Source organism: Geotrypetes seraphini, chromosome 5 (genome assembly GCF_902459505.1).
Source record: "Geotrypetes seraphini chromosome 5, aGeoSer1.1, whole genome shotgun sequence".
NCBI classification, from domain to species: Eukaryota; Metazoa; Chordata; class Amphibia; order Gymnophiona; family Dermophiidae; genus Geotrypetes; species Geotrypetes seraphini.
This window is the reverse complement of record NC_047088.1, coordinates 171276879-171301867: the sequence shown is the minus strand read 5'-3', so window position 1 is coordinate 171301867 and position 24989 is coordinate 171276879. Positions and strand designations below refer to the sequence as shown.

At 42.7% G+C, this 24989-nt stretch overlaps 1 protein-coding gene across 4 annotated transcripts in view; it reads right to left on the bottom strand.

Moving 5' to 3' along the window:
- Positions 1–24989, bottom strand: part of SATB2 (SATB homeobox 2) — a 436014-nt gene that overhangs the window by 346155 nt on the left and 64870 nt on the right. For all 4 annotated transcript variants that reach the window (XM_033947177.1, XM_033947180.1, XM_033947179.1 and 1 more), the window contains one exon: positions 8496–8672. In XM_033947177.1, the coding sequence (XP_033803068.1) occupies positions 8496–8672 (177 nt within the window). The remainder of the gene's footprint in view (positions 1–8495; positions 8673–24989) is intronic.

Here is a 24989-nt window from a genome sequence, read left to right as displayed (position 1 = left end):
CTGCTTCAACAATGATATCCATCTGCAAATCATGAGCACTGCTATGGGCACCAGGGTGACAGCACAATACGCAAATCTTTTCATGGCAGAACTAGAAGAGACATTTTTTAATATATATCAGACTAAACCCCTAAAATGCTACTGGTATATTGATATTATATTGATAGCTGTTACTTTATAGAACCAAGGCCTCAGAAACACCTCCTCCACCTTCGATAATAAATTGTATTCGGCAGGAATATAGGCGTATAGTTCTCTTCAATGACCTCTATTCATTTAAACCTAATTTTTAATTAATTTTTAATAATTTAATAGTTTTTTTAGAAGTTTTATAAATAATTATAAATTAACCTTCAGATGAATTTCATACTTAACTTAAATTCATTATATTTTAACATGATTGGGAGTAATGATCCGATATGTTTCGCAAAGATTTTGCTTTATCAAGGATTCCCCAGTGCCGCTAATGCCATCCAACTCACTCTAATCTTACTTGAAGATTACTGCCGGATACAATTTATTATCGAAGGTGGAGGAGTTTCTGAGGCCTTGGTTCTATAAAGTAACAGCTATCAATATAATATCTAAAGTTGGTGCTTTTTTGAAATACAGTGCTTGCTCGGGTTTTAGACAAGAAAGTTTTGAAATTGGAGTTTTACCCGAGTTTTGATTTAATTGTGAGAAACAGTGGCCATCTGGAGTTAAATTGACTGGTACATTGATGACATTTTTATGATTTGAACTGAGGGAGAAGAGACACTCAAACTATTTTACAGGCCTTTCAAAGCATCCCATCATTCGTTCAGATTCAAAATTGACTACTCCACAGTTAAAGTCAATTTCCTAGACACTACAGTCTCTATCAACATTAGCTATATACAAACATATATATATATATATATATATATATATATATACACACAAGAAAGCAAGTAGCAGATGTAGCTATCTCTTCTAGCTTCCATCCTTCACATACAAAAAAATCCATTATACACACAGCCAAGCCACATGATACCACCGCATCTGCTCTAACCCAAGAAACAGAGATAAACACCTCAAAATCCTGATTGTGGCATTTGTCCAGGTCTTGCTACATCTGGGTAGGTAGAACCAATGTTTCAGCTTTTATAAGAACATAAGAATAGCCATACTGGGATAGACCGAAGGCCCATCAAGTCCAGTGTCCTACTTGCAACAGTGGCCAACCCAGGTCCCAAGTACCTAGCTAGATCCTAAGTAGTAAAACAGATTTTATGCTGCTTATCCTAGGAATAAGCAGTGGATTTATCCAAGCCATCTCAATAATAGCCTATGGATTTCTCTTTAGGAAATTATCCAAATCTTTTTTAAACCCTGCTATGCTAACTGATTTCACCACGTTCTCTGGCAACGAATTCCAGGGTTTAATTACATATTGTGTGAAGAAATATTTTCTCCAGTCTTGTAAATCTACTACTTAGTAGCTTCATCACAAGCTCCCTTGTCCTATTTTTGGAAAGAGTAAACAAATGATTCACATCTACCCTTTCCACTCCACTCTGTATTTTATAGACCTCTATCATATCACCCTTGAGCCGTCTCTTCTCCAAATTAAAGAGCCCTAGCCACTTTAGCCTTTCCTCATAGGGAAGTCATCCCATCACTTTTATCATTTTTGTCTCCCTTCTCTGTATCTTTTCTAGTTCCGCTATATCTTTTATGAGATTCGGTGACCAGAATTGCAAACAGCATTCCAGGTGCTGTCGTACCACAGAGTGATATACCGTATTTTCATGCATATAACGCGCGCGTTATACACGATTTTACAAACCGTGCATAACCTTGCGCGTTATACGCGTGAGCGCGTTTTACAACTTTTTTTTTCCAATCCGATCGGCATCCCCCCTGCGAACCGGCATCCTCCCCCCCCCCCCGCTCGCATCAACCCCCCTCCCCCGCGATCCTACATCCCCCCAGCACCAAACATCTCTTACCCGATTGGGCACCGGCACCAGCACCAATGCACAGGACGTGCCAGTGCCCGAAGATCCTCCCTCGTTGGTTTGGGCTGGGCTGGGCTGGGCTGGGCGGTGCGATACAGGAGAGATAATCCTTCTTCCTGCGCCAGGCTGGACTAGGCTTTGAGCATTTGCGCATGCTCAAAGCCTTCTGGTCTCGCTCTCTCCGAGATTCTCGATCTCGGAGAGAGCGAGACCAGAAGGCTTTGAGCATGCGCAAATGCTCAAAGCCTAGTTCAGCCCGGCGCAGGAAGAAGGATTATCTCTCCTGCATCGCACCGCCCAGCCCAGCCCAGCCCAAACCAACGAGGGAGGATCTTCGGGCACTGGCACGTCCTGTGCATTGGTGCTGGTGCCGGTGCCCAATCGGGTAAGAGATGTTTGGTGCTGGGGGGATGTAGGATCGCGGGGGAGGGGGGGGTGACGCGAGCGAGGGGGGAGGAGGCCGGTTCGCAGGGGGGATGCCGGATCGGATTGAAAAAAAAAGTTGTAAAACGCGGGTAAGCGAGGGGGGGGGGGGGGGAGGATGCCGGTTCGGAGTAAGCGGGAGGAGGTTTTAGCATGCGCGGTATACGCGTGTGCGCGCTATATTAAAATTTTTAAACATAAATTTGTGTTCCCCGCGCGCTATACCCGTGTGCGCGTTTTACACGGGTGCGCGTTATATGCGTGAAAATACGGTAAAAGCATTATGGCATTTTCATCTTTGTTTTCCATTCCTTCCCTGATAATTCCTAACATTCTATTTGCTTTCTTAGCTGCCACCGCACATTGAGCTGAGGGTTTCAACGTATCCTCAACGGTGACACCTAGTTCCTTTTCCTGGACAATGACTCGTAATGTGGAACTCTGTATCACGTAGCTATAGTTCAGGTTCTTCTTTCCCACATGCATCACTTTGTACTTGCTCACATTAAAAGTCATCTGCCATTTTGATGCCCAGTCGCCCAGTCTCACAAGGTCCTCTTGCAATTTTTCACAATCCTCTTGTGATTTAACAACTTTGTGTCATCAGCAAATTTAATCATCTCACTAGTTCCCATCTCTACATCATTGATAAATATGTTATAAAGCAGTGGTCCCAGCACAGACCCCTGGAACTCCACTATTTACTCTTCTACATTGAGAATATTGACCATTTAAACCTACTCTCTGTTTTCTATCTTTCAACCAGTTCTTAATCCATAATAGGACATTACCTCATATCTCATGATTCTCTCATTTCCTCAGAAGTCTTTCTTGAAATTCTGTGGCCAAAATGTCCAAGTGTCGTGTTTTGAAAATAACTTTTTAGATGTCTTGCAGGCCATTTGCCCTCCAGTATGTTTAAATCTTATGGGGGCATGCTAGAGGCATGTTTTGGATGGGATTAGGGTAGCCTTAGGACTTGGATATCTTGCATGGATAATCAAATCTTTCTGAAGACATCCAGGGCGTCATTTAGACATTCAGAATTAGACCTGTTTTAAAAGTACTTAAGGGCCAAAAAAAGGTGTCCAAACTGACCAGATCACCACTAGATGCATTAAGGCATCCCCCTTCTGCCCCCCACACACACACTCTCCCCCAGTGGTCAATGACCCCCTCCCACCCACCAAAGATGTGAAACAGTACATATCAGCCTCTATGACAGTTGCAGACTCCGCCTTTGGGCATTTTGCTTGGTTTTTAACCTTGATACAAACTGTTAATAAAGGAACATTGACTACCTGATTGGATTTGACATCTCCGGAGCAGTGTAGTGAGCCATATAGAGAGGGATTCAGGCCCATATCCCACCCTACCCACTATATTTATGGTGGAAAGTGTGAGCACACCAAAACTCACCCCAAACTACTTTACTGCCATATTCCATACATAAGAACAAACGGGCTATTGGGCTGGTAGAAAGGTTTTGGGGGAGTTTTGGAGGGCTTACCACACACTATAAGGAGGTTATGGTAAAATGTGTACCTGACACTCTTGAGGTAAAGTTTCAAGCAGTGCCCCCTGCTCTGCTGGTATGTCTGTGTGGCCAGTCCATTAAAATTCTGACCGCCTCCTATGTCCAAATGGGCGTGTTTTAGATGTTTTGAATTTGTATGTTTTGATTTTCAAAAATAGTAAAAAAAAAAAAAAAAAAAAAAAGAAAAAGATAGACATCCTAAGGGCCAGAACGTCTAGATGAGCCTTTTCAAAAAACAAAGATAGATGTTATGTTATATTGATCAGGTTTTCTATTCTGCCCTTAACTATTCATTTCAAGTTCGGATTACATTACAAGAGGTTGGGTAAGTTACCTAAGAAGTTACAATGGCCAGTTTAACACAGACATTCAATAGAGTTGATAGTACAGGTAGATCAGTACAGTTATTAATACAGTTAGGTCAAAGTTACAAACATATAGTTGCAAGTTCAAGTAGGTCATCGTTGGCTCATTGTCACAAGTATGTGGCAGAAATCCAAATAGTAGCATCATTCCATGCTACCGATCCCAGGGCATGCAGTAGCTTCCCATATGTCTGTCTCAATAGCAGACTAGGGACTCTTCTTTTTTAGAGCTTGCTACAAATATTTTTGTGAGGTCCAATATATGTGGATGGGGTATTTTTGGTAGGACATCTAAGTCTGACTTTGGATGTTTCAAAGTTTGTTTATTTTTGATATACCGTTTAACAGTTGGGTATCTAAACGGGTTACAATAAAATAAGATTCAAAAATAAAATGTCAAAATAAAAGATATATCATATCAAAAGTTTAAAAAGTTTCCAAGATGAGGAGCCCTAACCTCTTTCACTGAAAGGGAACAGCAGGCCTGGTTCCGGCAGACCTGTCCCGCAGCGCTGCAGCAATTAGAGCCCAGTTAAATGTCTGCCACTATCTTCCCCTTAGAGCACTGGGTCCCAAATCTGTCCTTGAGGAACCTCCAGTCAGAATCAAACTGACGTACACGAGATGAGGAGGAGGTGAGGGTAGTTAAGTTAGTAAATACATCTAGATAAAAATAAAAGGGAGGCAAAGTGGAGAAGGGGAAATACATTAGAGTAGGGCTCGCTTCAAAAGAAGCGTTTTGATTTTCTAAATTACTTCGGAGAGATGGAAGAGAATTATTTGAGAGAGCTGGGATTAGAGAGTATAGGCATCTTTAAAAAGAAAAGTCTTGAGTTTAGTTTTAGATTTTTCTAGAGAGTTTTCTAGTCAGAGATCCAATGGAAGGTCATTCCACAGAGATGGTGCAGTGACCAAGAAAATGGATTTGCGAGTAGTGTCGTAGAAGAGTTCACATATCGGTTGAATGGTAAGTAGATTTTGGTTCTTGGATCGGAGTGCCCTGGAGGATGCATAAGGGATCAGAAGGTTGTCAATGAAGGTTGGTGGGTTGGAGTTTTTTGTTTCGAAGGTTAGAAGGAGTATTTTGTAGATGAGACAATGAGTAATGGGTAACCAATGTGCTTTACGACGAAGGGGAGTGACATTATCATATTTTTTATCATATTAATTTAACAGCTGTATCCACAAGGTTATCCAAAAGTCGGGTTGGGAAAATGACCATTTTCAAAACACAAGATGTCTTTTAAAAGCATTTCTATAGCAACCTTGAAGTAACTGAAATGGTAATTGTAAAAGCCCATTTCTAAACTGCCTAATGCAACCCCTGAGACATAACGACAAGCCAACAATGACTTAAGAACATAAGAACATAAGAACATAAGCGTTGCCTCTGCCGGGTCAGACCAGGGGTCCATCGTGCCCGGCAGTCCGCTCCCGCGGTGGCCCCCCAGGTCCATGACCTGAAAGTGTTCCCTACCTAACTTAAAATACCCATACCCTGTTCACTCAATGTCCTGTAAGGTAAATCTCTATCTGTACCCTGTTATCCCTTTCGCTTGCATTTGTAACAATGACCTAACTATATTAATAGTTGCATTGCTCTACCTGTCCATTTTAACTTACCCCCTCTTTTACGAAACTGCGATAGCAGTTTCTAGCGCGGGGAGCTGCATTGAATGGCCCGCGCTGCTCCTGACGCTCATAGGAACTCAATGAGCGCTGGAAACAGCACGGGCCATTCAGCGCGGTTCTCCGCGCTAGAAACTGCTATTGCAGTTTTGCAAAAGGAGGCCCTAGTAACTGACCCAACCTCTTGAAATGTAATCTGACCTTGAACTGAATAAGTAAAAGCGGAACAGAAAACCTGATTAACATAACATAATATATGATCGTAAATGAACAGAATACTGACTTTACATGTGTACATCGCATAACTTTAGGTAGCTCCTTAAAGAATGATCTCTGTAGTGCCTGAATAGAGTTAGGAAGAAACACAGAACTATGGGAACTTTTTACTAAAGTGTGCAAAGCCATTATGTGGGCTCAGTGCACCAAAAAGGCTTACTGCGGAACAAGCTAAAACAGCTTGTAGTAAATTCTGCATTTGTTTGCACTAATCGTGCACAATTTATTTTTTTTATCTTATTAAATAATTTTTAAGGAGGTGTAGCATAGGCAGGGAATGGGTGCTGAAATGCTAACCAGCCAGCACACTCACATTAACACATGCTAATTTGTAAAAGCAAGAGCGCTTGCATTACTATTTTTGCAAGACTTGTGCACTAATCAGTAGTGCAGCAAGTGGGGTTGGAGGGTGCGGGCCACCCCTGTCGCCATCTTGGTAGGGGCATTAGCACCTTTCCTCCTCTCCTCTCCACTGTCCACCAGGAAGTGATGTCAGAGGGAGAGCAGAGGCCGACGCAAGCAGCAGGTTAGAGATGTTACTCGCTGACAGCGATCATTTGAAGAGGTATGCTGGAGGGGGGAGCGTATGCAGTGGGGATGGAATGTAGGAGGGGGGCAGCTGCGGCAGTGAAGAGTGCAGGAGGTGGGGTGCATAGTGCCGTGATACTGGGCGCCTCCATCTTTCGCTACGCCACTGGCACTAATGGTCCCTTTTTGGGGACATAGTAAAAATAGGCTTAGCATATGAGAAAGACCCATGTTAGGACATTTTAGTAAAAGGAGCCCTATATGCATAGCAGAAATATTCATCTACTGTGCTGGTAAATTTATCAAATTATTTTCATGCATGTAATAATCTATGTTAAAATTTTAACTGGTTGAAAAGTATATGCCTTGAAATGATGGTGCATGCTTTTCATGGGAGTGCTCAGGGGAGGAGTTTGGGCACGTGTACGCACATAAATCAGTGGCGTGGTGAGGGTGAGAGGCGCCCCTCCCCCTGCTCCTTCCTTGCTCTCCCCCCTCGCATGTCCCCTTCCCTTCCCCCGTACCTCTAGTTGTTCCCGACCACGAGTAACAACTTCAACATGCTCCTCGAGACCCCTCTGATGTCACTTCCTATGTGTGGCACCCGGAAGTGATGTCAGCGGGAAAGCAAACGCAGTCACAAGGAACACGTTGAAATTGTTGCTCACGACGGTGAGGGAAGAGGATGCACTTGTGGCGAGGGGAGGAGTGGAAAGAGGTGGAGCGGGCAGAAAAGAGGAGGGATGCAGGTGCCCCTACCAACATGGCACCTGGGGTGAACTCCCCCCTAAATATGCCACTGACATAGATTATCAAATAAACTAATCTATGCATAAACTTATAAGCATGAATATTTGCACCTACTCCAGGACAGGTGTAAATGTTGGCCCCTGCAATATACTGTAGGTGCAATTTCTACCATTTAAGCTAGTGTGTTGTAAAGACAAATTGATTTAAAAGAGGCACCTGAAAACAAGCTTACTCTAGGCACCCCCTTATAAAATCACCCACCACAGCTACAGCCTCAGTAGCTTTTTGGCAAGCTTAAAATAACCATCTTGGATCTATAGATATAATGGCTAAATAGCACCACAATCAATATAGCCAGTAGTGATCGGCCATGACACTTATATTCCGTGCCTGCATATTACAAAATACATTGACAGCCATGGCTCAGTCATGTTTTAGATTTGCAAATACTTTACAGAGAAATGCCACACTTTTGTCATTCCAAGACAACAGTCATCCTGAGACCCAAAGCCACCTTTTTACATGCAACAGTGGCAAATGGTTATGAAACAAATGAGAAATAAAGGGAAATAAATAATGTTAGTTGGGGAGGGTAGGTGTCAGAAAATCAACAATTTCATTTTGTGAAAAGGCAAAAACCAAAGAATCAAAAATTTTTAAATCATTTTGTTTTTGTTTTTTTAATGAGAATATTTTTTGTACATCCATAGCTTCCCCTAGAACCAGAAATGGGCTCAGAAAGTGAACCAGTGGGCAAGCCCTAATCAATACTGCAGGAACTCTCTTCTGCTTGCTCGCTCCCCTCTGTTTTGGTTCCAAAAGCGTAGACATTGATACTTTTATAACATCTATCGTTTGAAACGATTAGCTCACACCATATCTCACTGTCTGTGGTTCTTCTTTCCTTGTTAGTACAAGAGGAGTGGGGACTGAAATATCAATTAAGCAAAGCCCCGTTCCAGGATCCAGCAAACCTGTCCTCTTGCACAGAGCAGCTTGCCGTACCTTGTGCCTGGGCCGCAGAGCTATGTGAGTAGCCAAGAGCCAACAGCGCTGTCTCCACCAGTTGACTGAAGAGCACATCACGACGTACCAGCACAAACTCGGAGTGTTCTTCCCGGCTGTCGTAGTCCACAGAGCCTTCCAGCTGCTCCACCACACAGAAGACAGGAATCATCAGCCCTGCGTCCAAAACAAAACACATGCCATAAGAAAAACAACGAGAGACAGAGAAGGGCACAATCATCACTGGCCAGGAGCCAAGTGCCTGGAATTTAAAAAATGTTTCCCAGTGATGACAGACCTTCCACATGAGATGAGAGGGCATTTAAGTATCTACACACAAGTCAATCAGTGAATCATAGCCTTCCCTTTTCTATCATCAATAAAACACATGCTAATGTAGAATTAAAAACAAAAGAGGCAATATTCAAAGTTATCTAGAAAAATGCCTTACTTGGGCCTATCTGCAAATATTCAGCAATACTTTCCAGATAATGCCAATATCCTTACAAAACCCTTTTGGCCAGTTAGTGCTAGGCCAGTCCAGGGGGAAAGCCTGGGCAGAGTTAGGAGTTATTTAGTTAGCAGTAATATTCAGTCTGAAGTTAGATAATTAGCTGGATTAAAGTTAGGACAACATAAGGCTATCATAACTTTATAAGATTTGCTATCTAGACAGTGGTCTTAATATCACCAATCACCACTGAATCTGGAAATTCAACACCAGCTGCTCCAGATTTTAATTCAGCCATGGCAACCCATGTTTAGAGAAAGTGCTGACCACCCTGGCCGAATAGTAAGCCAAAAGTTTACTAAGAAAGTTCATAGCCATGCTTCTTTTCTTTTGCTTTCCTATTTTAAATGGTGTTCCTTTCTTTCCTTGGTTTTTAATATAGTTAAAACTTTTAATAAACATACATAACAGCAACGCCTATCCTCTTTCTAAAACACATGGTCCTATTTTGGACCCCAAACCAACATGCTTTAGAGCAGGGGCCTCAAAGTCCCTCCTTGAGGGCCGCAATCCAGTCAGGTTTTCAGGATTTCCCCCAATGAATATACATGAGATCTATGTGCATGCGCTGCTTTCAATGCATATTTATTGCGGAAATCCTGAAAACCCGACTGGATTGTGGCCCTCAAGGAGGGACTTTGAGATCCCTGCTATAGAGAGATGAACTCAGAATTTGGCCAGAATGAAACTAGGAGGGAGAATACAGTCCCATTGTCAGTCTTGCGTCCCAGTTAATTCCATTAACCATGTCTTGCTTAGAGTTACCAGACATCCGGATTTCCCCGGACATGTCCATGGCACTTTGTCCGGGTTTTGAAAAGCTTCCCGCCAAAATTGCGTTGGGAAGGGGCATCTGCACATGCACAGATGCAATACGGTGACATCACAAACACACGCGCGTGTGCATGTGACATCATTGTGTCATGTCCGCGCAAGAGCAGATGCCAACTGGGGGCGGGGCTGGGGCGGAACATGGCATGATAGAGATGGAACTGGGTGGTCCTGGGGGCATGGCCATGGGTCCGGATTTTGCCGAAGGAAAATCTGGTAACCCTAGTCTTGCTAAAATGAAAGGGACCCCAACCCTACACAGGGTCGCCCAGTTTTTTGGAGGAAACTCTTAGCTATTTCTAGAGCTGCCAAGGTACCCAGAACCGGGAAAGAGATTTTGGGTCAGTCCTTGATTGCTAACATTCCAATCAGTAGCGCAGTAATGGAGCGACAGGGGGGTAGACCACCTCAGGCACCATCTTGGTAGAGAAATTGACAACTCTACTCCTCTCCACCCTCCCCATACCTCTTTGGCTCTTCGCCGATGCGAGCAGCATCTCTAACCTCAGCCTTGGCTCTCCCTATGAAGTCACTTCCTGTTCACTGAACCAGGAAGTGACATCAGAGAGAGAGCCAAGGCTGTCACAGGCAGCAGGTTAGAGATGCTGCTCGAGCCGGTAGAATAGTTAAATAGGTACATGAAAGGGAAGGCATGTGCGCAGCAGGGATGCAAGGAAGGAGTGGGGGAGAGCCAACACCCCGGGCACCCTCGCTAGGTCACCATCATGATATATTATGGGACCTGCAACATTGATTTCCATCGGTAGAATCCGAGACCACAAATCCTACATTGCTCTGGGATGCAAGTACCAAATAGGACTGATCAAAAAATGTATCTCCTGGACCTGGATTACTTGGCATCTCTGTATTCCTGATGTTTGGATTTACATCTCAAGTGCATTCTGGTATTAGAAGTCCCACTTTTTCCAGATCAATCACAAATGCAGATATTAAATACTTCAGACTGATAAGATACCAAGTGTTATGACTTATAAAGCCCTATAATCGCCACTTCCTATGCTGAAATATGTTGCTTTGGTTAAAGCTGTACTTTCAACCAAGGGATTTTTACAGAGTATATACCCCAAACATATTTGAAAAAAATGGTTTTAAAGAAAATCCTCAGATTTCCCATAAAATATGCAAATAAATGAAAATGTTCTGCTATTTTAATTTGCTATATTTGATCGAACAGTTTTTGAATTTGTTGGTGTGTTTGATTGGAAAAAGAGGGAGTTCAGATTTCATCAACAAGATAAAAATTGGAAGTGAATTCCACTGTCCTACTGGATCCCTTTCAAATCAAGATCTGCCTCAGATGCTGGCACTGTCATCTAAACATTGGGACACTGGATCATCTGATGTTCTATTGTCCTTTGATACTTAACTTCTGGAGGTCAATATGGGGTAGAATTAACAATATATTGGACTCAGAGTCGGTCATATGTGGAACACTGTTACACGTTAAGCCCCCAATGGATCAATATAAGAGCCGGCTTTTCCTTATCATGACCGGGATTGCCATCCAGATGATTACCCGAAATTGGAAGAATTGCAACCATTTAAATTTCCCTTTCTGGTGGGCAAATCTGTGCTCCAGTTATAGATGTGAACGAATGAATGCTGATAATTTGGGGCACAGTAATTCATTTAGATCGGTATGGGGTCCATTGACATCTTACATTTCTTCAATATAGTATGTTTTTGATCATGTGTTAATTTTTTTGTTAATTGTTTCCAGGCACATCCAGGGAAAGGGGAGGGGGAAAGGGGGGATAATTTCTGTCTTAATTTTGTTCTTTGGGTATTTGCACTTGGGGTGGGGGGTGAAGGGGAGGATATCATTAATTGGATTAGGATAAGGGTTTTGCGATAATCTATGTCTTTGTAATTTATTGAATAAACATTGGGTGGGAGAAAATGGTTGATTATGAATACGTGTAAGCTGAATGTACTCTTATTGTAGTATTATAAGTTATATTTTAAGTATAGCACTATTGAAGTTTGGAAAATCAATATAAAAAAAAGATCTGCCTCAGATTTTCCCCAAGATCATTCAAGGAAAAAACCAACAAAAACAATATCTTTTTTCAAAGCCAAAATCCCCATTGCCTTGAATTGTTTTTACATCTCTAGTCTCCCTCCCCCCTACCCTTACATTGAAAATGGAATTCCATTACAAGAAAAATTATTCACAGGTAAGAGAGAAGGAGCTGAAGTGACAGAGCTCCACCCACTGTATCTTATTCATGGACCTTACTACTTGGCTCTACAGTTGCTACCCTAGAATGATGTGATGAACGTAGACATTTTGACAATTTTTCTCATTAGTTTCTTTTATTCCACCAATACCTTGCGGTTCTAGGCGGACTGCAAAAGGATAAGATTCTGGTCATATCCAGAAGATTACAGGAACATTTATACTTCTAAACCATTTATACTCCCAAAACGCAGACAGCGCACAAGGGTACAAACTTTGCTCACCTACACGTTATCATACATGATGGCATACCCTGATTTACTACAAGCTCTTCTCCGTGGCTTGTTTATAGCATCGCCCAGTGACTGCTGACAACACACTCAAGAGCCCAAACTACATTTCAAGCAGCTGAAATGCAACTGCCCAGGTGTAGGGTTACCAGATGTCAGGGAAACCCGGACATGTCCTCGTTTTAGAGGACTGACATGTCCAGGTACCCAGATGGATTTTCAAAACCCAGCAGCTTGTCCGAGTTTGGAAGGCCTGAACTCGGGGCTGCGTCTGGAGGGCCTCTGAGCATGTGCAGATGTGACGAGATGACATCACACACTTGCACATATGCATGCAACATCATTGTGTCGCACCCACGCACGCTCAGAGGACCTCCAGGCGCGGCCCCGAGCTCAGGGAAGAAGAGATGAGGCCCATGTGGAGGTGGGGTGGGGGCAGGGCCACGTGTTCTCTTTTTTAAACGACAAAATCTGGTAACCCGACCCAGGTGGCAAATACATTTGGGGACTGCATACACTCTTTCAAGATGCTTTCTGACAGCGTACCACAGCTGGACAAGGTGTTTTAATAAAATAGTCCAGGCTTCAAATAAAATCCCATTTCCCGTTTCTCTTATGCTAATCTGAGCCTAAAAATATTCTGTATATTAAAACTGACAGTCTTAATACAGCCTTTTTCTCCACCTAGTTTTGCAGTCATTCAACTGCTGGGTTTTGATTTGAGCATCACATTAATGGCCATATTTTATGGGCACAGATGGGACAAGGAATCACAATTAGCAATCATGATCACAAATATGGTGTTATAAATGATCAATCATTCATGGATAGGATTTATCAACAATTCAGAACCAGGAAATATGGGTTTAAAAAAATCATTAAACTCAGGACTGGCTGTGAATGTTGTCCTACTTCTTAGATTCAAATTTTTGCAATCAGTAGTGATCACACTGCAAACAATGTCAAAGATCTGTGGTCCCTCCCTAATTCCATATTTCCAGCTCATAAAAGAGTTATAAAAACCATAAGCAGAAGCAGTTCACCTTAGAGAAATTATTGAACCCTTTATGTAAATTACAGACCCTTTATGTAAATGTGCACCCTTCTAGGAAATGATACAAAATAACCATTGACAACTTAAAAAATTCCATTAAAGAGGGTTAGTGATAGCAGCAAATACCGTACTGTCCTTCCTTCTCTCACAGAGATTGGTTGAGCCGCACATACAAGAAAAAAAATAAAACCCAGACAACAAGCCACACATCTGTTCCATTTGTCTCCCTCCCTCACCACTCACCCTTCCCCCCGAGCAGGAGTTGCTCCTTCCCCTGCATATACCCACTCCGCAAGTGCCAACACCTTTCTTAAGCCTCCATGGACCTATCATACAACTCCTAGCAGACTAGGGGTATAGGGTCAGGATTGATCCCAGGTCCATTCCAGCTCTGCTCTGAAAACGGCTGCCATAACTGAGGCATCGATGGGCTTTCACTAGACCACTAGAAAATGTGCAGAAATCATGGTGGGGGGGTGAAGCTTTTCTTTTTTTTTTTAATGCTTACAAATCATTCAGTTATGACATTGCAGAATAGTTCATATAAACATAAGAATAGCCTTACTAGGTACACCTAGCCCAGTAGCCCACCTTCACGGTGGCTAATGCAGGTCACTAGTACCTGGCAAAAACCCAAATAGTAGCAACATTCCATGGTAAATAGAGTGTTCCAAATAATAATAATAGCTTTATTTATATCCCGTCATACCTTTTCAGTTCAAGACAGTATACAGTAAAGTAGAAATACAATGTGGATACCGCAGGTATCAGTACAGGTGAACAGAGCATGGAGATTACAGCATTGAGATTACGCGGGGGTGCGCAGGTAGGCAGGGAAAAGTTGGGATTATTTTTTATACAAAATTTTAGCAAGGATTTAAGTCTGTAAAATTTGAGATGATAAGCTCCATAGAAATTAGCCTCTCTGTGGAGTTACAACATCAGCTGATAACCTGAGCATGGTGCGAAGTCAGCCACTATCAAAGCACTCTGGCTTTTCATTTCAGTTTTCATTAGCTGCGGTCCATGTGTGTGGAGGCTACCTTGCTTGGATGTATAATATAGTATTTTATTATTTAAACTATTCTGACTTGGATACTGTGTAGGGTTGCATGGTTTTCCTTTCGGAAAATCCAGGCCCCCCTAGCCCCGCCTCCAGGCCCATCTAGTTCTGCCCATCCCTGCCCTAATCCCACCCTCTAGCCCGCCCTAGCCCCGTCCCCTGCTGCCCGCTGTCAGGCAGGGAGGGGACTTCCTCCCTGCCCGGCACAGCTTTTCAAAACCCGGTCAAAGTGCCGGGTTCTGAAAAGCTGTCCGGGGAAATCCGGATGTCTGGTAACCCTAATACTGTGGATTTAGCAGAGGGATGCAGTCTGCAAGCTCTGGCAATCCCCAGTGGCCCTCACTGGTTCACATTCACACAACCAAACTTGAATTTGCAGTCTTGGCTGAAACGAGGCGATGAGTTTTAGTTTTGGCTGAATGCTTTCAGATAGTTTCAGTGGCAGTTTTGGTTTCGGTCTGTCTTTGTTATTAATGCCTAGTCACATGCTCATTTTAAAATGTGTATTATTTTATATATTTATACTGTGCCTTTCTATGTTCTTATTCTACTAACATTAGGTTTGTTCTCACAGTAACACTTGCCCCTGATGCAACCCTGGTTACAGCAAAATGTGATGAAGTCGGGCACATGTTTTTAACCCCCAGGTGGTGTGGTATCATCAAAACTATTTTTGAACCACATCTAGTTTTGGTCTTTTCCCACCACTTTTTGGCTTGAGATACCATCCAGCCGATATTCAGACTATAGGAGGCAAGCCTACAAAACCAGACACTAATAGTGTCTACAGAGGTGCCTAATGGCGCCTAAGGTTAAAGTAGGTGTGATTTATGCCAGAAATGACCTTAGACGTCAAACATAAGCACCGGTAGAGTTATCAGACGTCTGGATTTCCCTGGACATGTCCGAGGGTCCGGATGGCTTTTCAAAACCTGGCACTTTGCCCGGGTTTTAGAAAGCCTCCCAACAAAATTGTGTCTGGAAGGGGCATCCGCGCATGCAACACGATGACATCATGCGCACGCACACCTGCACGTGATGTCATTGTGTTACATCCACACATGCACAGATATGTCTGTGGGGCAGGGCCGGGGGCAGAACAGGGTGTGGCAGAGGCAGTAATGGGTGGTCCTGGGGGCGTGGCCTGCAAAACCCTGGTCTATACCCCAGCGCCTATGTTAGATGTAAGTCACAATTCTGCTAACGGCACCTACAAGATGTAGAATCAGGCCCTTGGAGGCAGAAAGTCATGCAGTAGAACTGCAAGCTTCTAGATGAGTATGTGACTTTCTACCATGAAATGACTAACAAATATAGGGTATCAATGCTGTAAGCTAAAGAGATGGAAATTTCATACGTGCAAAATTTGTGCACTAATCAGGGGGAAAGCCTGCCAGACACATACACACAAAGGTTCTGTAGTGTATATCTGGGATGTTGTTCTGTGCATAAGTACTAGTCTTGCAAAAATTTCTTGCACATAAAAGTTTTGTGAAGCTGATATTTATATGCATTCTGGTTCATGTGTGCTGTGCACATCCTAATATGTGAGACCAAAAAGCTGGTATACATAAACCTACATTTATTATGTTTAATGTTTATTAGATTTTGACATACTGCCTTTTTGTGCTACAACCAAAGCAATTTTTTTTAGGTATAGCAGAAGCAGAAAACCTGTGAGAGAATACATGGGACCTTTGGATGATCAAGGAGCAAAAGGGGCATTCAGGGAGGATAAGGCCATAGCAGAGAGACTGAATAAATGTATTGCTTTGGTCTTTATGCAAGAAGATGTAAGAGATCTACCTGAACTAGAAATGGTTTTCAAGGGTTACGATGCTTAAGAACTGAAAGAAATCTTGATGAACCTGGAAGACATACTAAGCCAAATTGACAAGTTAAAGAGTGATAAATCACCTGGCCCAGATGTATATATCCAAGGGTACTGAAAGAACTGAAACATGAAATTCCTGATCTGCTATTAGTGATCTCTTACCTGTCACTAAAATCATCTGTAGTACCTAAAGATTGGAGGGTGGCCGATGTTACGGCAATTTTTAAAAAGGGTTCCAGGGGAGATCTGGGAAATTACAAACCGGTAAATCTGATTTCAGTGCCGGACAAAATATTGGAAACAATTATAAAAAATAAAATTGTGGAACACGTAGACAAACATGATTTAATGAAACGGAGTCAGCATGGGTTCAGCCGAGGGAGATCTTGCCTCAACAATTTGCTTGACTTCTTTGAAGGTATGAATAAACATGTGGATAAAGTGAGCCAGTTGATACAGCATATCTAGATTTTCAGAAAGCTTTTGACAAAGTTCCTCATGAGAGGCTCATGAGAAAATTAAAGCATCATAGGATAGGAGGCAATGTTCAGTTGTGAATTAGGAATTGGTTATTGGACAGAAAATAGAGGGTAGGGTTAAATTGCCATTTTTCTCAATGGAGGAGGGTAAATAGTTGAATGTCACAGGGATCTGTTTTGGGGCAGGTGCTATTTAACTTATTTACAAGGGTCATTTCATAAATAATGCACACTATTTTTAAAAAAAAATTTACATGGTTTTTTTTTTCCAAGTATTTCTTTACAATCCTTCAATATAGTCTCCCCTGCTTTGCAATAACCGAGTCCCAACGTCCAGGAAGCTTCATTATTCCATCCAAGACACCATTTTTGTTCAGTTGCCGAATGACTCAGGTAACGGCAGAAGAAAGCTCTTCCAGAGATGCAAAACGATGTCCACGCATAGGTTGTTTCAACTTTGGAGAAAGGTTATAGTCTGGTGGACTAATGTCTGGACTATAGGAAGCATGAGGTAACATCTCCCAGCCATATTCGCGTAGTTTTTCAATGACGACATTCCCTATGTGCGGGCGAGCAATGTCATGAAGAATGAGTGGCCCAGCCAAGAGCAACTGAGGTTGGGTTTTGTGCATTTGTCTGTGCATTTTTTGCAAAAAAATCACAATAATACACTGCTGTGACGCTTCTTCCACATGGAACTTTGTCTGTGATGATGATGCATTCATGATCATAAGCAAAAATCATCATTTGTTTGACTTTTGATTGAGTTCATCGACATTTTTTTGGTCATGGAGAAGATAGAGCTTTCTACTCGTTGGACTGTGATTTCAGCTCCAGCTCAAAGTCTTTGACCCACGTTTAATCAATAGCAACAATGCGATTCAAGAATGCCTGACCTTTTTCCAAAGTTGAAACAACCTATGCGTGGACATCGTTTTGCACCAAAAAAAAGATCTGGGTTTCATTGTAGACAACACGCTGAAACCTTCTGCCTAATGTGAAGTGGCAGCCAAAATAGCAAACAAGATGCTAGGAATTATTATGAGAAAAGGGATGGTAAACAAGACTAACAATGTTATAATGCCTCTGTATCGCTCCATGTTGCGATCTCACCTCGAGTATTGTGTTCAATTCTTGTTGATTTATCTCAAAAAAAATATAGCGGAATTACAAAAAGGTTCAATGAAGAGTAACCAAGATGATAAAGGGGATGAAACTCCTCTCGTATGAAGAGAGACTAAAGATGTTAGGGCTCTTCAGCTTGGAAAAGAGATGGCTGAGGGGAGATATGATTGAAGTCTTCAAAATCCTGAGTGGTGCGGAATGGGTACAAGTGGATTGATTTTTTTACTCCATCAAAAATTACAAAGATTAGGGGACACTCAGGGCTCCTTTTACTAAGGTGTGCTAACGTTTTTAGCGCATGCACAAAATTACCAAGCGCTAAACTGCATGGTGTACTTCTAGAATAACGCCAGCTCAATGCTGGCATTAAGATCTAGCGTGCATAGCAATTTAGCGCACGCTATTCCGCGCGTTAAGGCCCTAATGCACCTTAGTAAAAGGAGCCCTCACTGAAGTTACAGGGAGATACTTTTAAAACCAATAAGAGGAAATATTTTTTTACTCAGAATAGTTAAGCTTTGGAATGCAGTTAAGCTTTGGAATGCCAGAGAATGTGTTAAGAGCAGTTAATGTAGCTGGTTTAAAAAAAAAGGTTTGGACAAGTTCCTAGAGGAAAAGCCCATAGCCTACTATTGAGACAGATATGGGGTATGCCACTGTTTGCCCTGGATCAGTGGTGTGGAATGTTGCTCCTATTTGGATTTTTTTTGCCAGGTACTTGTGACCTGGATTGTTCATTGTGAAGATGGGATACTGGGCTAGATGGACCATTGGTCTGACCCAATAAAGCTATTCTTATGTACATTTATTATATACAGGTACTTTGTCTCTAGTGGACTCACTGTCTAAGCTTTATGCCTGGGACAACACAGGATTACAGGGTCCCATTACAAATGCAACCCATTACATTCCTAAGGGCTTCATGACATTTAGCGAACACTAATCTTTAGAACATGCTAAATCCATTAATGCAGCTTAGTAAAAGGACCCCAAGTGATTTCCCTAGAATCACAAAGATTCACAGGTGAACTGAGCCCAGTTCCCTCTGCTTCTCAGCCTGCTGCACTAACCATTAGACTATTTAAACCTAGATTACTTTAAATCCTAAATCTTTTCAGGAAGTGAAAGACAAAATCTATAGCCATCATTGAACGATAACTGTCTCTGAGGTGTGTAGTCAGATAGTTTGGGGCTCCTCTTAAGGCAGGCTGAGATGACAAGTTCCCTACTATTTGCTACTATCTGATACAAAGAAGCATCCATTTACATTACAAAATCTATTAAGACTTAGGAAATCAATACAAAAAATTACAAGTGATTCTATAAATTACTTAAAATGCAAATACAAGTATACAGGCTCAGAAATTATCACCACTATAACAGCAATTATCATTTTCAATCACTATACATACCTTTGTGAGGGAGTCTCTAGGACACTGCCTTCTTAACAGGGGGAAGTGATGCGAGAGGGGTGGAGCCAGGAAGGAATGGCCCAGGAAGTATATAAGCTGAGGACATAGCTAAGTTAAGGGGGCCCAAAAGGCAGCAACACCTAACTGCATTTGCCTCCACTACATATGTGTGATCTGCAACTGCAACATTCAGTTAGGCAAAGTTCTTCTTGGACCTTAACAAATTTAAACTTTGACTCAAGTAACTGCTTGAGGCTAAGATGGTAACTCTGGGGAACCAGGCCAGAGACAAGTACAGTGTACTACCATGCTGAGAAACAGTAATGTAAGCTGTAACCCTGCTACATTTAAGTACCTTTCTGTGGTTTACAGTTAAAGATTATTTTTGTATTTATTTTCTTCCCCCTACCTCATACTTACAGTATACGAGTACTTGTAATAAACTTTATTTCCTTTCACCTGTAACCACTGGGCACCCTCATTCACGTTACCACAACCTCTGTTATAACTGAGTGAAAATGAATCTGTCCCAGCTGGATCTGCACACTGCAAAGAGTGTGATAAGTTTCAGCAGCCTAGTTCTAGGGTGCAACTACCTGTACTATGTCTTCCCTGCTCAGAATTAATAACCAAGTTTCCGCACCATGAAAACCTAGCCTTGAAGGTTTCCCAGATTTCTAGTGGGAAATACTTCGGAGCACAAACATGTTTTCTTCCGAGAGCCAAACACATCAAAAATGATTAAAAGTTGGGATCAAATGCTGGGCTAAACCCCCAAAGGAAATCATCCTGGTGTACAGATTATCGTTCTAATAAAATGAAAATACAGGTGGAAAAGGGAAGTTTTGACACGTGTAGAAAGTGCTATTGCTCACAAAGGGACCAGACTGCACTTACAATTATCAATTCTAACAACTGAGCATTTACCATGTACTACACAAAGTATATGAAATAATCTCTCATAAAGGCTACAGTAGCCACTAAGGAGACCAGGCAGTTGCCTCGGGCAGCGCTTTCTAGGGAACGGCAGAGAGCAATCACATTCAGTGCAAAATAATGGGTGCCAATGCTATGCTAGCACTAACAACCCTCAATGTGAATCGCTTGTTAACTCTTTTCAAAAATATTAGGACTAGGGGGCAGGCAATGAAGCTACTACATAGTAGATTTAAAACAAACCGTAGAAAACATTTCTTCACACAATGGGTAATTAAACTCTGGAATTCGTTGCCGGAGGATGGGGTGAAATCAGTCAGCTTAGCGGGGTTTTAAAAAGGTTTGGATAATTTCCTAAAAGAGAAGTCCATAGGCCTCATCAGGTTGGGTTTTTAGGATTTTCCCAATGAATCTGAATGAGATCTATTTGCATACAATGGAAGCAGTGCATGCAAATAGATCTCATGCAAATCCATTAGAGGAATCCTGAAAACCCAACTGGATTGTGGCCATCGAGGACCGACGTTGGACAACCCTGTACTAGTAGAACTATTCTGTGCATTGACTATCTCACCACTGTGACTGTAGGATTGTTACAAGGTTGTTACATCTGTACGACTCCTGATGCAGGCATTAGCTGAAACATGGGCTGTTTCAGGTCACTGAATAAATTTGCTTCCTCTGAACTCTGGCTTTGCCTTGTTGTTTCATCTGTGGCACTCTACACTACTTCTTCTGCATGATTATTTCTGTTGCTGTTGCCCTCTGATCTATCTGACACAGTAGCTACTAAGCACCTTATAGGGGATGGCAGAGATCAGTCACAGTGCAAAACAATGGATGCCAAATGCCATGCTAACACTAACAACCATCAATACATACTGTTACTCCCAGGGAGGTGGGAAATTTTCAGATATCTTATTTATGTAAATGGCTTTTGAAAATTGTTCTCACTATGCACAGTATATACATTATATATGAAGCATAGTTTAATATTTGTGACCCTGGGCAAGTCACTTGACTCTCCATTGCCCCAGGTACGTTAGTAAGATTGTGAGCCCACCAGGACAGATAAGGAGAAAATACTTGAGTACCTGAATGTATATCGCGTGGAGGGGCATAATCGAAAGGAACGTCTAAATCCGTTTTCGTCCAAGTCGCAAGTCGTCCAAAGTGAAAAATAGCTTCAACAAATACGTCCAAATTTTTTTTCGTTTCGAAAATCGTCTAAGTATATGTCCTGCCGATCTGATCATCCAAGTTGCTAAATCGTCCATCTTTATACCACATTTTCGTACTACTTTTCATCCAAGTCAAAAACGCCTAGAACAAGCCCTGTTGGAAGTGGGAGGGGGCTGCAAAGTGATGGACTGAACACCCAGGCATGGCACCTAAATAGTGGGGTACCTTACAGGGCACTACAGTGAACTTCACAAAAAGGGTGCCATGTCTTCTCCTCACTACAGCTCCCTCATAGGTCATGGTGAGCCCCCCAAACCACCTTTAGAATCCCCTAGACCCACTTATCTACCACCCCAATAGCCCTTATGGCTGCAGGAGCCATTTATTTGCCAGTAAAAAAGGGTTTGGGGGGGTGTATAGGGGAGACCACATGTTTCATTATCAATGCAGTGATTACAGGGGCTTATGGGCATGAGTCCTTCTCTTCATGGGTCCCTAACCCACTCCCAAGACGGCTTAAGCCGCCTCTGTGCTGGACGACTAGACTTTCTATGCCAGCCGGCCAGGTGATGATGGTCTGGAGGCTGAATTTTAAAGGTGTGATTACGATTTTTATGGGGTCAGTGATCACTGGGGTAGTGTGTGGGGGTCTGCATTATGTGTTTGCAGTGCTTATCTGATGACTTTAGGTGGGTTTTTGTGACTTAGAGCATGTTTTAAATGGTCTAAGTCACAACGTCCAAGTTCCGTCGATCCTGTGCAGTACAACTTTCGGTTATACATGTAGTACGACCAAGTCTAAGCCCAACTCCCACCTTCGACACTCCTCCTGAAACGTCCCATTTAGCTTTGGTCGTTCAGTGGCACTACGAAGGCCTAGGTCATTTAGAAATACGTCCAAGACCCGTTTTTATTATTGGCACTTGGACGTATTTTGACAATGTTCATCCAAGTGCCGACTTAGGCCGGTTTTTGGACGTTTTAACCTTTCGATTATGAGCCCCTTAGGCTATAATTGGTGTGTAAATACTAAAAATAAATATATAATAATAATAAATAAATTTAAATTTGATGCCCAATTTTCCATTTTTATAAGACTATTCTAAGAAAGGTGGTATCGGGGCAATCACGATTATTCAGTTTAATATCAAATTCTTCGGATGGGGCTATGGGCCTAAAAATTAATTGAAAGAGGTGCAAAACTTAAGGTTTGCCCAGGAGTTTAATACCCTTGCATCACCCTTGACCCTCATAAAATTCTTAGCGTACCTACTGAACTTCCTGTGGGAAGAGCTGTCATTCCTAAACTGAGATACAACACTTGGGGATTGTAACCATTTAGAACAGGGGTCTGCAACCTTTAAGACATAAAGAGCCACTTGGACCCGTTTTCGAAAAGAAAAAAAAACTTGGAGCCGCAAAACCATTATAAAACAAATCTAACACTGCATATATTGTTTCTTATCTTAATGCTATATACAGGATCACTAAATTGAAAATAAAATCATTTTTCCTACCTTTGCTATTTGGTGATTTCATGAGTCTCTGGTTGCACTTTCTTCTTCTGACTGTGCATCCAATCTTTCTTCCTTTCTTTCAGCCTCCTGTATGTTTCCTCTCCTCCAGACCTCATTCTCTCCCCCAAATTTTTCTTTCTGTCTCCCTGTTCCCCCTTCTTTCTGTCTCCGTGCCGTCCCCCAAGCCATTCGGTTTGCTGCCACCGCAATCGGGGAACAGCCCCCAAGCCACCGCCGTCCCAAGCTTTCCCTGCAGAAGTGTTGCGCTGACCAGCATTCTGCTCCCTGACGTCAATTCTGACGTAGGAGAGGAAGTTCCGGGCCAACAAGGCATTTCTCCTCATTCCATCCAGCCTGAGCCCCATCTCTCCTTGATCCAGCATTTCCCTTCTGTGTCTGTCAGAATTACCATTCCACCTATTTTCCAGCATCACCCTTCTTTGTGTCCATCTCACCTATATCCCTATCTCACCACTTTTTCAGAATCTTCATTTGTCTCTGTCCTTGTCTTTACCCCATGTTCACCATTTGCCCTTTCAATGTTACTTCTATGTCTCTATTTCACCTCCTCTTCATGTCCCCTCTGTATCTCTATCCTTATTCAGTAGGTCCTGCTTACCCTTTCTCTTCTTTGTGTCACTATCTCCATTTTCAGCTTTCCCCCCTTTTCCTTTGTTACTGCACCCTGTAGCTAGAATCTTTCCACCCTCCCTCCACTCCGGCCCAGCCCAGTATGAAATATTTCCTTTTGTTTCCCTCCCCTCTCTCTTTCTTTCTCTCTTCCCCTCCCTCACCCACGAGTCCTGCATCTGGCCCTCTCCCTTCTACCTGCACCTGGCAACACCCCCCTGCTCCGCGGCTCTCTTCAGCAACTCGTCAGAAGCGGTGATCAAGACAAGCTGCCGACATCGAGGCCTTCCCTCTACGAGTCCCGCCTTTGTGGAAAAAGGAAGTTGAAACAAGCGGGACTCGCAGAGGGTAGGCCCCGACGTCAGAAGCTTGTGTCGATCGCTGCTGCTGAGTTGCCGAAGAGAGCCGCGGAGCAGGGGATGTGGCCGGAAGCAGGTAGAAGGGAGAGGGAGATAGGAAGGCTGTAGATCTCCGGAGCATGACACCGACCCCGGCCAGGATGATTTCTTTTTCAGGCGTGCACCTTACAAGTCCAGCGTCGCGGCGGGAAATAGCCATGCTGAGCAGTGAGCTCAGCACTACACAGATGAAAGCCTTGCTTGCTGATTGGTCCGGTGGCACGGCGGGGCGGGGCCGCCGGACCAATCAGCAAGCAAGGCTTTCATCTGTGTATGTGCTGAGCTCACTGCTCAGCATGGCTATTTCCCGCCGCGACGCCGGACTTGTAAGCTGCATGCCTGCGTGACACACTACCGGAGCCGCAGCAAAGGTGGAAAAGAGCCGCATGCGGCTCTGGAGCCGCAGGTTGCCGACCCCCGATTTAGAAGAACATCACATAAGAACATAAGAATAGTGATATTGGGTAAGACCTGTGGTCCATCTAGCCCAGTATCCTGTCCACAGTGGCCAAGTACCTGGGAGAAACCCAAATAGTAGCAACATTCCATGCTACTGAACCCAGGGCAAGCAGTGGATTCCCCCATGTCTGTCTCAATAGCAGACCATGGACTTTTACATTACATTATATTACGTGATTTCTTTTCCGCCATTACCTTGCGGTTCAAGGCAGATTACATAAGATTTATCAGGAGGTTACAAGAATTGTAACTTTACATAAGAATTGTCATAGGAATTAGATAAGAATTGTTGGGAACTTGAGGTGATTCATGTTGGGTAATTAGAAACATTTTAGATTTGAAAGGGGTAGAGATTGTTGTAGATGGAGTTTGGGAAGGAAAACTGGTCGTGTTAAATAGGTTTTATGTATTTTTTTGAAGAGTAGGGTTTTAATTTCTTTTTTGAAGGTTTTGTAGTCTGTGGTCGAAGACAGCAGATTGGTGATTTGTCTGTCTAGTTTTGCTGCTTTGGTGGCCATTAGATTGTCATTTAGTTTTCTTCGTTTGACATTTTTGGTTGGTGGGTGTGTGAAT